At 56.6% G+C, this 18871-nt stretch overlaps 1 protein-coding gene across 10 annotated transcripts in view; it reads right to left on the bottom strand.

The window, feature by feature from the left end:
* Window positions 1-18871, bottom strand: part of miga1 (mitoguardin 1) — a 105402-nt gene that overhangs the window by 27430 nt on the left and 59101 nt on the right. For all 10 annotated transcript variants that reach the window (XM_059648129.1, XM_059648120.1, XM_059648123.1 and 7 more), the window contains 3 exons: window positions 18715-18787; window positions 16933-17019; window positions 15329-15427 (listed from right to left, as the gene is read on the bottom strand). In XM_059648129.1, the coding sequence (XP_059504112.1) occupies window positions 15329-15427; window positions 16933-17019; window positions 18715-18787 (259 nt within the window). The remainder of the gene's footprint in view (window positions 1-15328; window positions 15428-16932; window positions 17020-18714; window positions 18788-18871) is intronic.

The raw sequence follows: 18871 nt of genomic DNA, 5'->3' as shown, positions 1-18871 counted from the left end.
TCCCAGCTCACAGGGACGGGATCCCAGCTCACAGGGACGGGCACCCTGATCACAGGGACGGGCACCCTGATCACAGGGACGGGCACCCTGATCACAGGGACGGGCACCCTGATCACAGGGACGGGATCCCAGCTCACAGGGACGGGATCCCAGCTCACAGGGACGGGATCCCAGCTCACAGGGACGGGATCCCAGCTCACAGGGACGGGATCCCAGCTCACAGGGACGGGCACCCAGCACACTGGGACGGGCACCCAGCACACTGGGACGGGCACCCAGCACACTGGGACGGGCACCGGCACCCAGCACACTGGGACGGGCTTCCAGCTCACAGGGACGGGCACCCAGCTCACAGGGACGGGCACCCAGCTCACAGGGACGGGCACCCAGCTCACAGGGACGGGCTCCCTGCACACAGGGACGGGCACCCTGATCACAGGGACGGGATCCCAGCTCACAGGGACGGGATCCCAGCTCACAGGGACGGGATCCCAGCTCACAGGGACGGGCACCCTGATCACAGGGACGGGCACCCTGATCACAGGGACGGGCACCCTGATCACAGGGACGGGCACCCTGATCACAGGGACGGGATCCCAGCTCACAGGGACGGGATCCCGGCTCACAGGGACGGGATCCCGGCACACTGGGACGGGATCCCGGCACACTGGGACGGGCACCCGGCACACTGGGACGGGCACCCGGCACACTGGGACCGGCTTCCGGCACACAGGGACGGGCACCCGGCACACAGGGACGGGCACCCGGCACACAGGGACGGGCACCCGGCACACAGGGACGGGCACCCGGCTCACAGGGACGGGCACCCGGCTCACAGGGACGGGCACCCGGCTCACAGGGACGGGCACCCGGCTCACAGGGACGGGCACCCGGCTCACAGGGACGGGCACCCGGCTCACAGGGACGGGCACCCGGCTCACAGGGACGGGCACCCGGCTCACAGGGACGGGCACCCGGCTCACAGGGACGGGCACCCGGCTCACAGGGACGGGCACCCGGCTCACAGGGACGGGCCCCCAGCGCACAGGGACGGGCCCCCAGCGCACAGGGACGGGCCCCCAGCGCACAGGGACGGGCCCCCAGCGCACAGGGACGGGCCCCCAGCGCACAGGGACGGGCACCCAGCGCACTGGGACGGGCACCCAGCGCACTGGGACGGGCACCCAGCACACAGGGTCGGGCACCCAGGTCACAGGGTCGGGCACCCAGGTCACAGGGTCGGGCACCCGGCTCACAGGGTCGGGCACCCGGCTCACAGGGTCGGGCACCCGGCTCACAGGGACGGGCCCCCGGCTCACAGGGACGGGCCCCCGGCTCACAGGGACGGGCACCCGGCTCACAGGGACGGGCACCCGGCTCACAGGGACGGGATCCCCGCACACAGGGACGGGATCCCAGCTCACAGGGACGTCCCAGCACCCAGCACAGAGGGACAGGCACCCAGCACAGAGGGACAGACTTGCAGCTCACAGGGTCAGGGTCCCAGAACACAGGGTCAGGCACCCAGCGCACAGGGTCAGGCTCCCAGCGCACAGGGACAGGCTCCCAGCGCACAGGGACAGGCTCCCAGCGCACAGGGACAGGCTCCCAGCGCACAGGGACAGGCTCCCAGCGCACAGGGACAGGCTCCCAGCGCACAGGGACAGGCTCCCAGCGCACAGGGACAGGCTCCCAGCGCACAGGGACAGGCTCCCAGCGCACAGGGACAGGCTCCCAGCGCACAGGGACAGGCTCCCAGCTCACAGGGACAGGCTCCCAGCTCACAGGGACAGGCTCCCAGCTCACAGGGTCAGGCTCCCAGCTCACAGGGTCAGGCTCCCAGCTCACAGGGTCAGGCTCCCAGCGCACAGGGACAGGCACCCAGCGCACAGGGACAGGCACCCAGCAAACAGGGACAGGCACCCAGCAAACAGGGACAGGCACCCAGCAAACAGGGACAGGCACCCGGCACAGAGGGACTGACTTGCAGCTCACAGGGTCAGGGTCCCAGAACACAGGGTCAGGCACCAGGCTAACAGCGACAGGCACCCAGCTCACAGGGACGCGCCCCCAGCTCACAGGGACGCGCCCCCAGCTCACAGGGACGCGCCCCCAGCTCACAGGGACGCGCCCCCAGCTCACAGGGACGGGATCCCAGCTCACAGGGACGGGATCCCAGCTCACAGGGACGGGATCCCAGCTCACAGGGACGGGATCCCAGCACACAGGGACGGGATCCCAGCTCACAGGGACGGGATCCCAGCTCACAGGGACCGGCACCCAGCTCACAGGGACAGGCACCCAGCTCACAGGGACAGGCACCCAGCGCACAGGGACAGGCACCCAGCGCACAGGGACAGGCACCCAGCGCACAGGGACAGGCACCCAGCGCACAGGGTCAGGCTCCCAGCGCACAGGGTCAGGCTCCCAGCGCACAGGGACAGGCACCCAGCGCACAGGGACAGGCACCCAGCAAACAGGGACAGGCACCCAGCAAACAGGGACAGGCACCCAGCAAACAGGGACAGGCACCCAGCAAACAGGGACAGGCACCCAGCAAACAGGGACAGGCACCCAGCACAGAGGGTCAGGCTCCCAGCACAGAGGGTCAGGCTCCCAGCGCACAGGGACAGGCTCCCAGCGCACAGGGACAGGCTCCCAGCGCACAGGGACAGGCTCCCAGCGCACAGGGACAGGCTCCCAGCGCACAGGGACAGGCTCCCAGCGCACAGGGACAGGCTCCCAGCGCACAGGGACAGGCACCCAGCGCACAGGGACAGGCACCCAGCAAACAGGGACAGGCACCCAGCAAACAGGGACAGGCACCCAGCAAACAGGGACAGGCACCCAGCAAACAGGGACAGGCACCCAGCAAACAGGGACAGGCACCCAGCACAGAGGGACAGACTCGCAGCTCACAGGGTCTGGGTCCCAGAGCACAGGGTCGGGCTCCCAGCGCACAGGGACGGGCTCCCAGCGCACAGGGACGGGCTCCCAGCGCACAGGGACGGGCTCCCAGCGCACAGGGACGGGCTCCCAGCGCACAGGGACGGGCCCCCTGCGCACAGGGACGGGCACCCAGCGCACAGGGCCGGGCACCCAGCGCACAGGGCCGGGCTCCCTGCGCACAGGGCCGGGCACCCAGCGCACAGGGCCGGGCTCCCTGCGCACAGGGCCGGGCACCCAGCGCACTGGGTCGGGCTCCCAGCGCACTGGGACGGGCTCCCAGCGCACTGGGACGGGCTCCCAGCGCACTGGGTCGGGCTCCCCGCTCACAGGGACGGGATCCCCGCTCACAGGGACGGGATCCCCGCTCACAGGGACGGGATCCCAGCTCACAGGGACGGGATCCCAGCTCACAGGGACGGGATCCCAGCTCACAGGGACGGGATCCCCGCTCACAGGGACGGGATCCCCGCTCACAGGGACGGGATCCCCGCTCACAGGGACGGGCCCCCGGCTCACAGGGACGGGCCCCCGGCTCACAGGGTCGGGCCCCCGGCTCACAGGGTCGGGCCCCCGGCTCACAGGGTCGGGCACCCGGCTCACAGGGACGGGCCCCCGGCTCACAGGGTCGGGCCCCCGGCTCACAGGGTCGGGCACCCAGGTCACAGGGTCGGGCACCCAGGTCACAGGGACGGGCTCCCAGCTCACAGGGTCAGGCTCCCAGCACAGAGGGACAGGCTCCCAGCACAGAGGGACAGGCTCCCAGCACAGAGGGACAGGCTCCCAGCACAGAGGGACAGGCTCCCAGCACACTGGGACTAGCTCCCAGCACACTGGGACAGGCTCCCAGCACACTGGGACAGGCTCCCAGCACACTGGGACAGGCTCCCAGCACACTGGGACAGGCTCCCAGCACACAGGGACAGGGTCCCAGCACACAGGGACAGGGTCCCAGCACACAGGGACAGGGTCCCAGCACACAGGGACAGGGTCCCAGCACACAGGGACAGGGTCCCAGCACAGAGGGACAGGGTCCCAGCACAGAGGGACAGGGTCCCAGCACAGAGGGACAGGGTCCCAGCACAGAGGGACAGGGTCCCAGCACAGAGGGACAGGGTCCCAGCACAGAGGGACAGGGTCCCAGCACAGAGGGACAGGGTCCCAGCACAGAGGGACAGGGTCCCAGCACAGAGGGACAGGGTCCCAGCACACTGGGACAGGGTCCCAGAACACAGGGTCAGGCACCAGGCTCACAGGGACAGGCACCCAGCAAACAGGGACAGGCACCCAGCAAACAGGGACAGGCTCCCAGCACAGAGGGACAGGCACCCAGCACAGAGGGACGGGCACCCAGCTCACAGGGTCGGGCACCCAGCTCACAGGGTCGGGCACCCAGCGCACAGGGTCGGGCACCCAGCGCACAGGGTCGGGCTCCCAGCGCACAGGGACGGGCTCCCAGCGCACAGGGACGGGCTCCCAGCGCACAGGGACGGGCTCCCAGCGCACTGGGACGGGCTCCCAGCGCACTGGGACGGGCTCCCAGCGCACTGGGACAAGCTCCCAGCGCACTGGGACAGGCTCCCAGCGCACAGGGACAGGCTCCCAGCGCACAGGGACAGGCTCCCAGCGCACAGGGACAGGCTCCCAGCACAGAGGGACAGGCTCCCAGCACACAGGGACAGGCTCCCAGCTCACAGGGTCAGGCTCCCAGCTCACAGGGTCAGGCTCCCAGCTCACAGGGTCAGGCTCCCAGCGCACAGGGACAGGCACCCAGCGCACAGGGACAGGCACCCAGCGCACAGGGACAGGCACCCAGCAAACAGGGACAGGCACCCAGCAAACAGGGACAGGCACCCAGCAAACAGGGACAGGCACCCAGCTCACAGGGACAGGCACCCAGCAAACAGGGACAGGCACCCAGCAAACAGGGACAGGCACCCAGCAAACAGGGACAGGCACCCGGCACAGAGGGACTGACTTGCAGCTCACAGGGTCAGGGTCCCAGAACACAGGGTCAGGCACCAGGCTAACAGCGACAGGCACCCAGCTCACAGGGACGCGCCCCCAGCTCACAGGGACGCGCCCCCAGCTCACAGGGACGGGATCCCAGCTCACAGGGACGGGATCCCAGCTCACAGGGACGGGATCCCAGCTCACAGGGACGGGATCCCAGCTCACAGGGACGGGATCCCAGCTCACAGGGACGGGATCCCAGCACACAGGGACGGGATCCCAGCACACAGGGACGGGATCCCAGCACACAGGGACGGGATCCCAGCACACAGGGACGGGATCCCAGCTCACAGGGACGGGATCCCAGCTCACAGGGACAGGCACCCAGCTCACAGAGACAGGCACCCAGCGCACAGGGACAGGCACCCAGCGCACAGGGTCAGGCTCCCAGCGCACAGGGTCAGGCTCCCAGCGCACAGGGACAGGCACCCAGCGCACAGGGACAGGCACCCAGCGCACAGGGACAGGCACCCAGCAAACAGGGACAGGCACCCAGCAAACAGGGACAGGCACCCAGCAAACAGGGACAGGCACCCAGCAAACAGGGACAGGCACCCAGCACAGAGGGACAGACTTGCAGCTCACAGGGTCAGGCTCCCAGCGCACAGGGACAGGCTCCCAGCGCACAGGGACGGGCTCCCAGCGCACAGGGACGGGCTCCCAGCGCACAGGGACGGGCTCCCAGCGCACAGGGACGGGCTCCCAGCGCACAGGGACGGGCTCCCAGCAAACAGGGACGGGCACCCAGCAAACAGGGACGGGCACCCAGCACACAGGGTCGGGCACCCAGCTCACAGGGACCGGCCCCCAGCTCACAGGGACGGGCCCCCAGCTCACAGGGACGGGCCCCCAGCTCACAGCGACGGGCCCCCAGCTCACAGCGACGGGCTCCCAGCTGACAGGGACGGGCTCCCAGCTGACAGGGACGGGCTCCCAGCGCACAGGGACGGCACCCAGCGCACAGGGACGGCTCCCAGCGCACAGGGACGGGCTCCCAGCGCACAGGGACGGGCTCCCAGCGCACAGGGACGGGCTCCCAGCGCACAGGGACGGGCTCCCAGCGCACAGGGACGGGCTCCCAGCGCACAGGGACGGGCTCCCAGCGCACAGGGACGGGCCCCCAGCGCACAGGGACGGGCCCCCAGCGCACAGGGACGGGCCCCCAGCTCACAGGGACGGGCCCCCAGCTCACAGGGACGGGCTCCCAGCGCACAGGGACGGGCTCCCAGCGCACAGGGACGGGCTCCCAGCTCACAGGGACGGGCTCCCAGCTCACAGGGACGGGCCCCCAGCTCACAGCGACGGGCCCCCAGCTCACAGCGACGGGCCCCCAGCTCACAGCGACGGGCCCCCAGCTCACAGCGACGGGCCCCCAGCTCACAGCGACGGGCCCCCAGCTCACAGCGACGGGCCCCCAGCTCACAGAGACGGGCCCCCAGCTCACAGAGACGGGCCCCCAGCTCACAGCGACGGGCCCCCAGCTGACAGGGACGGGCCCCCAGCTGACAGGGACGGGCCCCCAGCTGACAGGGACGGGCTCCCAGCTGACAGGGACGGGCTCCCAGCTGACAGGGACGGGCTCCCAGCGCACAGGGACGGCACCCAGCGCACAGGGACGGGCTCCCAGCGCACAGGGACGGGCTCCCAGCGCACAGGGACGGGCTCCCAGCGCACAGGGACGGGCTCGCAGCTCACAGCGACGGGCTCCCAGCTGACAGGGACGGGCTCCCAGCTGACAGGGACGGGCTCACAGCTCACAGGGACGGGCCCCCAGCTCACAGGGACGGGCTCCCAGCGCACAGGGACGGGCTCGCAGCTCACAGCGACGGGCTCCCAGCTGACAGGGACGGGCTCCCAGCTGACAGGGACGGGCTCCCAGCTCACAGGGACGGGCCCCCAGCTCACAGGGACGGGCTCCCAGCTGACAGGGACGGGCTCCCAGCTGACAGGGACGGGCTCCCAGCTGACAGGGACGGGCTCCCAGCTCACAGGGACGCGCCCCCAGCTCACAGGGACGGGATCCCAGCTCACAGGGACGGGATCCCAGCTCACAGGGACGGGATCCCAGCACACAGGGACGGGATCCCAGCACACAGGGACGGGATCCCAGCTCACAGGGACGGGATCCCAGCTCACAGGGACGGGATCCCAGCTCACAGGGACGGGATCCCAGCTCACAGGGACGGGATCCCAGCTCACAGGGACAGGCACCCAGCTCACAGGGACAGGCACCCAGCGCACAGGGTCAGGCTCCCAGCGCACAGGGTCAGGCTCCCAGCGCACAGGGTCAGGCTCCCAGCGCACAGTGACAGGCTCCCAGCGCACAGTGACAGACACCCAGCAAACAGGGACAGGCACCCAGCAAACATGGACAGGCACCCAGCACAGAGGGACAGGCACCCAGCACAGAGGGACAGGCACCCAGCACAGAGGGACAGGCACCCAGCTCACAGGGACAGGCTCCCAGCTCACAGGGACAGGCTCCCAGCAAACAGGGACAGGCACCCAGCACAGAGGGACAGGCACCCAGCACAGAGGGACAGACTTGCAGCTCACAGGGTCAGGGTCCCAGCTCACGGGGACGCGCCCCCAGCACACGGGGACGGGCTCCCAGCACACGGGGACGGGCACCCAGCACACGGGGACGGGCACCCAGCACACGGGGACGGGCACCCAGCACATGGGGACGGGCACCCAGCACACGGGGACGGGCACCCAGCACACGGGGACGGGCACCCAGCACACGGGGACGGGCACCCAGCACACGGGGACGGGCACCCAGCACACGGGGACGGGCACCCAGCACACGGGGTCGGGCACCCAGCTCACGGGGTCGGGCACCCAGCTCACGGGGTCGGGCACCCAGCTCACGGGGTCGGGCACCCAGCTCACGGGGGCAGGCACCCAGCTCACGGGGACAGGCTCCCAGGTCACAGGGACAGGCACCCAGCTCACAGGGACAGGCACCCAGCTCACAGGGACAGGCTCCCAGGTCACAGGGGCAGGCTGCCAGGTCACAGGGACAGGCACCCAGCTCACAGGGACAGGCTCCCAGGTCACAGGGGCAGGCTGCCAGGTCACAGGGACAGGCTGCCAGGTCACAGGGACAGGCTGCCAGGTCACAGAGTTGGGTTCCCAGCTCACACATTCGAGCTCCTAGCTCACAGGGACGGACCCCCAGCTCACAGTGACAGACACCCAGCACAGAGGGACAGGCACCCAAATCGAAGGGACAGGGTCCCAGCACACAGGGACGGGCTCCCAGCACACAGGGTCGGGCTCCCAGCACACAGGGTCGGGCTCCCTGCACACAGGGTCGGGCTCCCTGCACACAGGGTCGGGCTCCCTGCACACAGGGTCGGGCTCCCTGCACACAGGGTCGGGCTCCCTGCACACAGGGTCGGGCTCCCAGCTCACAGGGTCGGGCTCCCAGCTCACAGGGGCGGGCTCCCAGCTCACAGGGGCGGGCACCCAGCTCACAGGGGCGGGCACCCAGCTCACAGGGGCGGGCACCCAGCTCACAGGGGCGGGCACCCAGCTCACAGGGGCGGGCACCCAGCTCACAGGGGCAGGCACCCAGCTCACAGGGGCAGGCACCCAGCTCACAGGGACAGGCTCCCAGCTCACAGGGACAGGCTCCCAGCTCACAGGGACAGGCTCCCAGGTCACAGGGACAGGCTCCCAGGTCACAGGGACAGGCTCCCAGGTCACAGGGGCAGGCTGCCAGGTCACAGGGACAGGCACCCAGCTCACAGGGACAGGCTCCCAGGTCACAGGGGCAGGCTGCCAGGTCACAGGGACAGGCTGCCAGGTCACAGGGACAGGCTGCCAGGTCACAGAGTTGGGTTCCCAGCTCACACATTCGAGCTCCTAGCTCACAGGGACAGGGTCCCAGAACACAGGAGCGGGCTCCCGGCACACAGGGGCCGGGCTCCCGGCACACAGGGGCCGGGCTCCCGGCACACAGGGGCCGGGCTCCCGGCACACAGGGGCCGGGCTCCCGGCACACAGGGGCCGGGCTCCCACATCACAGGGGCCGGGCTCCCACATCACAGGGCCGGGCGCGCAGCTCACAGCGACGGGCGCGCAGCTCACAGCGACGGGCGCGCAGCTCACAGCGACGGGCGCGCAGCTCACAGCGACGGGCGCGCAGCTCACAGCGACGGGCGCGCAGCTCACAGGGACAGGGACCCTGCTCACAGGGTCAGGCTGCCAGCACACAGGGTCGGGCTCCCAGCTCACAGGGACAGGCACCCAGCATACTAGGACAGGCCCTCAGCTCACAGGGACAGGCTCCCAGCACAGAGGGACAGGCACCCAAATCAAAGCGACAGGCTCGCAGCTCACAGGGTCAGGGTCCCAGAACACAGGGTCGGGCACCCGGCTCACAGCGACGGGCACCCCGCTCACAGCGACGGGCACCCCGCTCACAGCGACGGGCACCCCGCTCACAGCGACGGGCACCCCGCTCACAGCGACGGGCACCCCGCTCACAGGGACAGGCTCCCAGCGCACACTTTGGACTCGGCTGCACCTCAAAATTGCTTCGTGTTTGCTCACTTCGTGCCTACCTGCGTGCTCTCAACATCATGGCCCTGCCCAGCATTCTGGTGCCAGGCCTGTTAGCACACAGGCACTTCAGCTTGAACCACAGGCTGTCACAGTTTTGCTGTAACAATGTGCTCCTTTGTGCAGAAACACAGTCAGTCTGATTGTCCATAGGGATCTCTCCAGGGAGGCAGGTGACTTCAACACGTCAATCCAACACCGCAGCATGTGTCAGATGACCATCTGGCAAACACATGACATGGGTACAGTCACTCGTGGCTACAGTCAAGCATGGGTACTGTCACGCGTGGCTACAGTCAAGCATGGGTACAGTCCAGGGGCTTGATCCGGGGTTACATACAGGGAGTAGGAAACTGTCAGTCCCATATGGTCATCACAAACTCATGGTATGGTCGGTGAGTCACTGCAGTACAGCCTGGGCAGAGTGTGCTGTTTACCCTGGGGTGTTGTGGTCTGCACAAATGGAGCAGGTAATGACGCAATGTGCTGGATTCTGAGGAACTAGGCGAATGGGAACTGTTCCCCACATCACACTCCATTTGTCAGATCTCTATTTACTTAACCCACCTCTCCGTATCCCTTTCTAGCCTCGTCGTGTCCATTTCATAACTTATTTTTCTATCTATCTTTGTGTCAGCAAATTTACCAACTCTATTTTTGGTCCCTTTATCCAGGTTGTTTATATGAAGTGACAAAGGTTGAGGTCCCAGCACTGATCCCTGAGACATACTAATCATTACTTCTTGACAATCAGAAAAGACTCATTTTGTGTGACAAAATCAGAAGTTGCTGGAAAGCCTCAGCAGGTCTGTGAAGAAAAAAATTCAGAGTTATTGGATCTGATGACCCTTCCTCAGAACATTTAGCCTATTCCTGTTCGCAAACCATCCACCATACATTCCCCTTTATTCGCAGCACACATCAGTGAAGCCCAATAAATTGTTTAAATACGCTTTTCTTTTAAAAAAAAATGCTGATTCTATGTTGAATTTTTCTAAGTGCCCTGCAATAATGTTAATAATAGCTTCTAACATTTTCCCAATGACAGGTGTCATGCTACCTGGCCTGGAAGATGCTATTCTCTGCTTTGTTTCAGTGAAAGATTATCTTCCGGTCTGATGGAACCTAACTCGAATAAAGGAAATTTTTGGAAAATTAGAACCAACGCATGATCCATCTGACTAGCCACTTCTTTTAACACAGGAGCAGGAGGAGGCCATTCAGCCCTTTGAGTCTGTTCTGCCATTCAATAAGCTCATGACCTAACTCCAGATACCTGCCTTTGGCTTATGCTCCTCTATATTTTTGCTTAACAAAAATTTATGTATTTAAGTTTTAAAATTAACTGCCCTTTGTGGAAGAGAGTTCCAATCTGTCTACCCCTTTTGTGTGTAGAAGTGCTTCCGAACATCTCTCCCTAATGGTCTGGTCCTGATTTTTAAATTATGCCCCCTAGTTCTAGAATCCACCACCAGTAGAAATATTTTATCTTTGTTTACACTGTCTTTTCTTGGTAATATCCTGAAGGCTTCAATCAGATCTGGTTTGTTGTTCTCAAATTTCTAAATTGTAAAGGAATCAGGCAAAATTTGTACAATCTCATCTCATAACTTAAGCTCTGAAGTCCAGGTATCATTCTTGCAGACCTACACTGTACTCTGTCCATTGAGGTTGGTCTGCTCGCTGAGCTGGTTTGTTGTTCCGTAGACGTTTCGTTACCGTGCTTGGTAACATCCTCAGTGCAGCCTCTGATGAAACATCGGTGTGTTTTCCCGCCTGGTTTTTAAACTCTGGGATCCGTTGCGATGGATTGCCTCACTTCCGGGTTTGCTCTGTAGAGGAATGTATATGGGGTCGAGTTCAATGCGTTTAACAGCCTGCTTCGTGGACTGCCATGCTTCCAGGAATTCTCGTGCTTGTCTCTGCCTTGCCGGTCCCAGGATCTTGGTGTTGTCCCAGTCAAAGGTGTGGTTCTCCCTGTCCATGTGGATTGAGATGAGTGAGTATTGGTCATGTCTTTTTGTACCCAGTTGGTGTTCGGAGCTCACTCATCTCACTCCACATGGACAAGGAGAGCCATGACTACGAAGCAGGCTATTAAGAAACACATTGAACTTGACCCTATATACATTACACAACACACCAACGCTTCATCAGAGGCTGCACTGAGGATGTTACCAAGCACAGTTACGAAACGTCTGCAGAACAACAAACCAGCTCGGCGAGCCAACCAACCTCAACGCCCACAACCCAAGCTACAGATCTACTTCAAAACCTTAGCACTCTCTCCATGGCTGATAAAACATCCCCAAGGTGTGGTGCCCAGTTCTCCAAGTGGGTTCTAACCAGAGTTTTGTATAGGAGCAGCATAACATCTGTGTTCTTATACTCTAGTCCTCACAATATAAAGGCCAATATTTTCTTTGCCTTCTTGATTATGTTCTACAGCTGTTCATCAGAACCTGAGGATTTGTTAGCCCACAATTCTAACAATTTATTTAGGACGGATTCCCCGTTGAGTGTAATTTTCTTGACATCCTCCCGTCCTTCTATTTCCCAGTTTCAATCTCTTTCTAGGATGTTTCTTGAATCCTTTACAGTGAAGACCAATGCAAAATACCTGCTCAATTCAGCTGCCATCTCCTTATTTTCAATTACTACTTCCTCAGATTCACTTTCTACAGGACAACATTCACTTGATTAACAATATTTTAAAAATATTCACAAAAACATTTGCCAAATGTTTTTATATTTCTAGCTTGCTTTCTCCCATAGTCTAATTTTTCCCTCCTCATAATTTTCTTTGTTATTTTTATATTCGATCCAATTGTCTCACCTGCCAGCCACCTTTGCAAAATTATTGCTATTTATTTTAAAATTCCACCTTTAACCTTTTTGGTTAGTCATGAGTCCTCCTCTCGAATTTTTTTGATGGGAATGCTGTGAATTCTGTGTAGTCTGAAATATTGCCAACAACATTTGCAACTGTATTTCTAATGACACATCGTTTAATTTATTTTGTCAGTGCCCTTTAACTGGCTCTGCTTTCCTACCCTAATAACTGCCCATATTCAAGTTTAAATTAATAGTCTAGGACCCACGCTTCTCCCTTGCAAACTGAATGCAAAATTCAATGTGACTATGGTTGCTATGACCAGTTTATCCTATCTTCTCAACATAATATTAGGCTTAATGTAGCGTGCTGTCTGTTTAGCTCCAGAACATGCTGTAACATCATGGGATAACAAGGTGTGGAGCTGGATGAACACAGCAGGCCAGGCAGCATCAGAGGAGCAGGGAAGCAGACGTTTTGGGTCTGGACCCTTCTTCAGAAAACATCATGTAGCTTCCACCAGTTCAAAGGCTTTTCTCAAATAGGTGAATAGTTAGGTTGGTTGTATATCTAGTGTATAAAGCATTCACACCTTGAAAGATCGACACAGCTTTTTACGTGAATGACCTATTCAATTTGAAAGGGCCCTTTTCAATGGCTTTTTAAGAGTCAACATCAGTCTGGATGTTTCCTCTTATTGTCCCTGGAGACAGGGAAGCATTTAGGTGCTCAAAAAAAAGCCAAGTGATCCTTGGCTGGATTTCTTATGATTCTTTTGAAAATACGTTAAAGAGTTCAAGGTTCAGAATATATTGGGTCAAGATACGTGTCAGTTTTGTGGTGCACTAGGTAGTGCCTTACCTCCAAACAAGGAGTTCCAGATTCAGCTCCTACCCCAGGACTCAGCTGCCAAGGGAGGTGTGTTCATTACATGTTGAACAGGATTACAATCAACCTGAAAACCTTTCCAACACACGCCGGCAGCAGCGGTAACAATGAGGGAGATTTCTTGGCCGGCCATGTGCTGGAAAGGTTTACAGCTTCCACTGTCACCATCTACAGTTCCAAGCTGCAATGTGCGTGTTGTCATAGCAACCTGGACTTCCTGAATAAGCAATAAGACATCACCGTTATAGGCTCATATCTGAAGAATGGTTTCTGCAACTTTGCTTCCGTGGCAAGTCAAATGGAGTGCATTCTTTAAGTCTTGCATTCTACCTACTCCTCCCCTTTATCCATTCTTGCTTTTACCATTGTAAATGCCCATTTTACTTTGCTAGGATATCGTATCTCAGTGGGTAGTGCCCCAGCTTTAAAACTCAAAGTGCTGAGTCCTACTCAGGGTCTTTTTGGTGATGCAAGGAGCATTCATTGCAGACTGATAATCACCTGTTAACAATTCCCTCACTACTGCCCCTGAATAGGTAAGAACTGTACGTGTGAAGATCCGAAACAAGTCTCAATTTCGCTTTAACACAGTGTGGAGCTGGACAAACACAGCAGGCCAGGCAACATCAGAGGAGCAGGAAAGTTGGGACTCTTCTACAGAAAGGACTTCAAAATTCTTAAGAAGGTTCCCAACCCGAAACATCAGCTTTCCTGCCCCTCTGATGTTGCCTGGCCTGCTGTGGTCGTCCAGCTCCACACTGTTTTATCTCAGACTCCAGCATCAGCAGTTCTTGCTATTTCTGCAGAATTTAGCTTTGCTATGTCAACAGTCACAGTGTAGTTGCAGGCTCCAGTCACTTGATGGCCTCATGGAGCAAGTTACCGAACTTTCTCAAAAGCTCTTGTTGGTCATAGTTTGGGACCATCACTGAAGCCAGCCTCCTATCCATGGACTCCATTTACACTTCTCATTACCACAGAAAGCCTGCCAACATGCTGGGAGGCAATGGCCTAATGGTATGATCACTGGTCTGTTAATCCAGAGACCCCAGATAATGTCCTGGAGACCCAGGTTCAGATCCTGCCACGTCAGATGGTGGAATTTGAATTCAATAAATATCTGTAATTAAGAATCTAATGATGACTGTGAATCCATTGTTGGGAAAACCCATCTAGTTCACTAATGCCCTAAAGAGAAGGAAATTGCCATCCTTACTGGGCCTGGTCTAGCTGTAAATCCAAACCCAAAGCAATGGTTGACTCTTAACTGCCCTCTGGGCAATAAATACTGCCTGGTCAGCGATGCCCTCATCCCATGAATGAATAAACATCATCAAAGACCCTTCCTTAATGCTCTCTTCCAACATCTTCTGTCAGGCAGAAGATCAGAAGCTTCAACAGACTCACCAACAGGTTCAAGAGCAGTTTCTTCCCTGCCGTTATTAGGCTGTTGAATGGACTCTCTAACTACGAATAATGTTGATCTTGCTTTGTACACCTCCTGTGTCGCTATAACCTTGTATGCCTCGCTCTGTCTAAGCACTCAATGATTGGTGTGTCCCTGTTTGTTCTGATCTGTCTGTACTGCTCACAAAACAAAGCTTTTCACTGTACTTTGGTACAATAAATAAAATCAAATCAAGAGTTAAAAATCGACCAGGAATAACATCACAGACAAATTAGACAGCGCAAATATGTCATTTTCTATTTTAATTGGTGGCATATTTCTAAAATGGGTTGCAGGCTTTATGATCTCTCTCTGTGAAACTATTGATGGTATCCTTCTCGACATGAAATACACAAAATTCTGTCCAAAGTACTACTTTCGCTATACAAATGATTACTCTACCTAGGGCTATATTTCAACTGGAGGACATTGGCCATACAGGTTGGATGTTCACCTCTTAGTATGTTCATCACACTGCACCCTACCAGCCCAGCCTTTACTGAGACTTTAAAGATTCACCCCTGGGATTCCCTGCCCCAGACCCGAAAGCCCTAGGCTCATGTCTCACCTGTTCCAAAAGGTGTGTAGTAAAACTCTCGACATGTTGCTTAGAAAAATAGGTACAGACTCACCCCTCGAGCTGCTAGCTCTCGCTGGGTCATCTCCCAGTGATCAGCTTGCTGCAGAAAAAACATCATCTCTTCATAGACTGCTTCAAACCTTTTCGGATTCTAGAAAAGCCAGGAGAAACGTTTCAGTCATTCCGCAACATTTTAAATTTATACAATATTTTCCTTTTTTGCGGAGGCTATAATTTTCCTGACCTCCTGAAAATTTATAAACGTAGGCCAGGAAACCCTGAGGTTTGAAGTGGAAGCTGAGTGACCTTTCTCTGAGGGTTCAATATCCGTAAAATTTGTTGCTGAAGGGAAATGTGTTGAGTTTTTATATCTGATATTTATAACAACTAGCTCTTGTGTAGTGTACAGTTAGTTCATCTTTTTGTGTACATAAACTTTGATATTCTTTTGTTAAAAATACATTTGCAGCAAATGTGTATATGTTCAGTGACTGACCACCACGTTAAACAAAATTATGAAAATAATCCTGATGATCTATTAGGTTTCACTCTGGGTTTGGGCTTCTTTAGTTCCCTTATGGGATATGGTATCACCGTCTGGGCACTTATTGCCCACCCATAGTTGTCCCTTGAGAAGGTCGTGGTGAGCTGCCATCTTGAACTGCTGCAGTCCATGTGCTGTGGGTTGACCCACAATGCCCTTAGGGAGGGAGTTCAAGAATTTTGACTCACTGGCACCGAAGGAATCGTGATATATTTCCAAATGGTGATGGTGAGCGGGTTGGAGGGGAATTTGCAAGTGGTGGTGTTCCCAAGTTTCTGCTGCCCCTCATCCTTCTAGACGGTCGTGTATTTGGAAGGTGCAGTCTAAGGATCGTTGGTGAATTTCTGCAGTGTGTTTTGTAGTGCAATGTCCCTGAGCATAATCACTGAGCATTAATGTCGGTGGAAGTGGATGTTTATAATCTAGAGTCCAGTATTATTACCAGTTGGGATCATAACAATTGTGAGAAAGCTGATAAGGGAACTGTGAAGACCCGGAGCATGGAAAATGGGAGCAACAATAAAGGGATTGTGAATATTTAATTGAGTGTGTGGATAATGCAATAGAGAGGATCATGGATCTTGTCACTGCGGATGCTGGAAGCACAGATAATAGAGGTACAGATGATGATCATTTGAATAATAGAATTGCAATGATGGATTTGCACAGAAAGAAGGATTGTTGTGATGGAAAGATGCATAACTTAGGAGCTTGTATACTGCATTCCAGAAGATGGGAAAGAAAGAATAAAGGTAAAATATGGAAAACGTGAATGTAAACAATTGTACTTCAAATAATTATTCTGAATTATAATTATACCATGTACTAAAATCTCTCAAGAAAACCATTCTCCCGTTAATGCATTTGTCATCATTTTGTAACCAGGACTGACTGCTATTGTTTTTAATAAGACAAATGATAAAGATGATGAAGAAACAAAATAAAAAGTTATGGGGATTCGGCAGAAAAATGGAGTTAAAGATGATCAGATCAGCCACGATCTTGCCAAATGGCACAGCCGACTCTGTGGGCTGAATGGCCCACCACTGTTACTATGTCTTTTTATCTTGTGGCCTTGCTAGCAAAAGCTACATAGCTCAGAACTCCCATACCTTATGTGCTTTTGTCATAATCGCTGACAGAACTTTCCTTCCCACTTCAGCGAAAAACTTTTGATTCGTTACTTCAGAAAGAATTACCTGCAAAGGTGGAGTAATTAGTGTGAAATTATGTTTTAAACTTAGCTACGGTGTCGTTGAACCACTGATACTTTACGCTTCTGTTCTGTATGAGTTCAGCTCAGCCTCAGTACTGCATCCTCGAAATCACCCCAAGATTCGAATACACTTGATTCTGCTGCCATCACCAATTCAGATAGTCTACTCCAGACTGCAACTATTCACTGCAATAATCCTCTCAGCCCAGCCTAAACGCATTGAGGAAGTGATGTACTATCAGAGATACTTGAGATGGGATACTAAATATTTATTCCATGGCAAAAATTGAAGGAGAGCCCTTCCTCCTTCAACAAACAGATATACTCACATCCTAAAATTAACCCATATCCTTTGATGGGATGTTGAAGTTTAGAAATTGGTTGCAGTATCTGCTAATATAATAATAATCAGTCTACTTCCAAGTAACCCAATGAAGTGTATCAGAGATAATGGAAACTGCAGATGCTGGAGGATCCGAAATAACAAAGTGTGGAGCTGAATGAACACAGCAGGCCAAGCAGCATCTTAGGAGCACAAAAGCTGATGTTTCGGGCCGAGACCCTTCATCATCTGATGAAGGATCTAGGCCTGAAACATCAGCTTTTGTGCTCCCAAGATGCTGCTTGGCATGCTGCGTTCATCCAGCTCCACACTTTGTTATCTATAACCCAATGAAGTCAATTGCTTGACATATGTCAGTCTTGACCTGGTGACACTAATTTTGCCTCTGAATTGGCTGATATACCTTGGCAGTCTCTCTATAGGATCTACCTGCCAATGTCTCCATAGTGCCCACAACTTGTAAAATGCCCAGCAGGAAGAAGCCTAAATTTCCCGAATAAAGGTCTCATTTGGTCTAAGAATGGGCAAGCCATGTGCCACTTTCACCAAAACTAGTAAAATGCCAGCGATGGCAGGAAGGCAATCCATCCTCTGGCACCCCGCTTGATTTTACTCCGACCACAGCGCAATCCCACCCACTTCCTGGTACCTTCCCTGGAAACTCTCAAAAGCCCAGTGAGAAAAACCTACAGCACAAAGTCCAGAAGGCAATCATGAAGAAAATTCTCTTCCGGTCCCTTTTAAGTCCAGGTCGTTTAGTTACCTACCCTACTGCCAGACAAAGATTGTCACCAGAGATAATGGGAACTGCAGATGCTGGAGATTCCAAGATAATAAAATGTGAGGCTGGATGAACACAGCAGGCCAAGCAGCATCTCAGGAGCACAAAAGCTGACATTTCGGGCCTAGACCCTTCATCAGAGAGCTCTCTGATGAAGGGTCTAGGCCCGAAACGTCAGCTTTTGTGCTCCTGAGATGCTGCTTGGCCTGCTGTGTTTATCCAGCCTCACATTTTATTAAAGATTGTCACCAGTCACTTTTTCTAAATCTCTCAGAATTTTGAACATTTCTGTTCTCCACTTCTCTACCCTGAGCAGAATAGTCTCAAGTTCTTTTGCCCCTCTATGTAACTGCAGTTACTCATCATTTGACATTGGAACCTCACCTATAGCCTCTTCAAGGCCTTAGCTAACACCCCAATGTACACAGTCCAGAACTGGCTATAACACTCCAACTGAGGTCTAACCAACAATTTATAATCCATGATTCAGACATACTCACGCTCATGTGTGAATTGAGCATGCGATAGGGTTAGGTGAATTCTGATGGCATTACCTGAAAAGCTTGACGCACACAGTGTACCTTGGCCAGAAAATCAATGTCCCCAACACATTCCAGCAACTCGGTCCTTTTAGACAAAACATAAGTTGAAAACAAACATTAAGACTCATATGTTGCGTCAAAAATCTTCAAGAACAGATCTGGATTGTAT

The sequence above is a fragment of the Stegostoma tigrinum genome, chromosome 8 (assembly GCF_030684315.1).
Source record: "Stegostoma tigrinum isolate sSteTig4 chromosome 8, sSteTig4.hap1, whole genome shotgun sequence".
NCBI lineage: Eukaryota > Metazoa > Chordata > Chondrichthyes > Orectolobiformes > Stegostomatidae > Stegostoma > Stegostoma tigrinum.
Note: the sequence above shows the minus strand (reverse complement) of the source record. Positions and strands in the feature narration are given on the sequence as shown.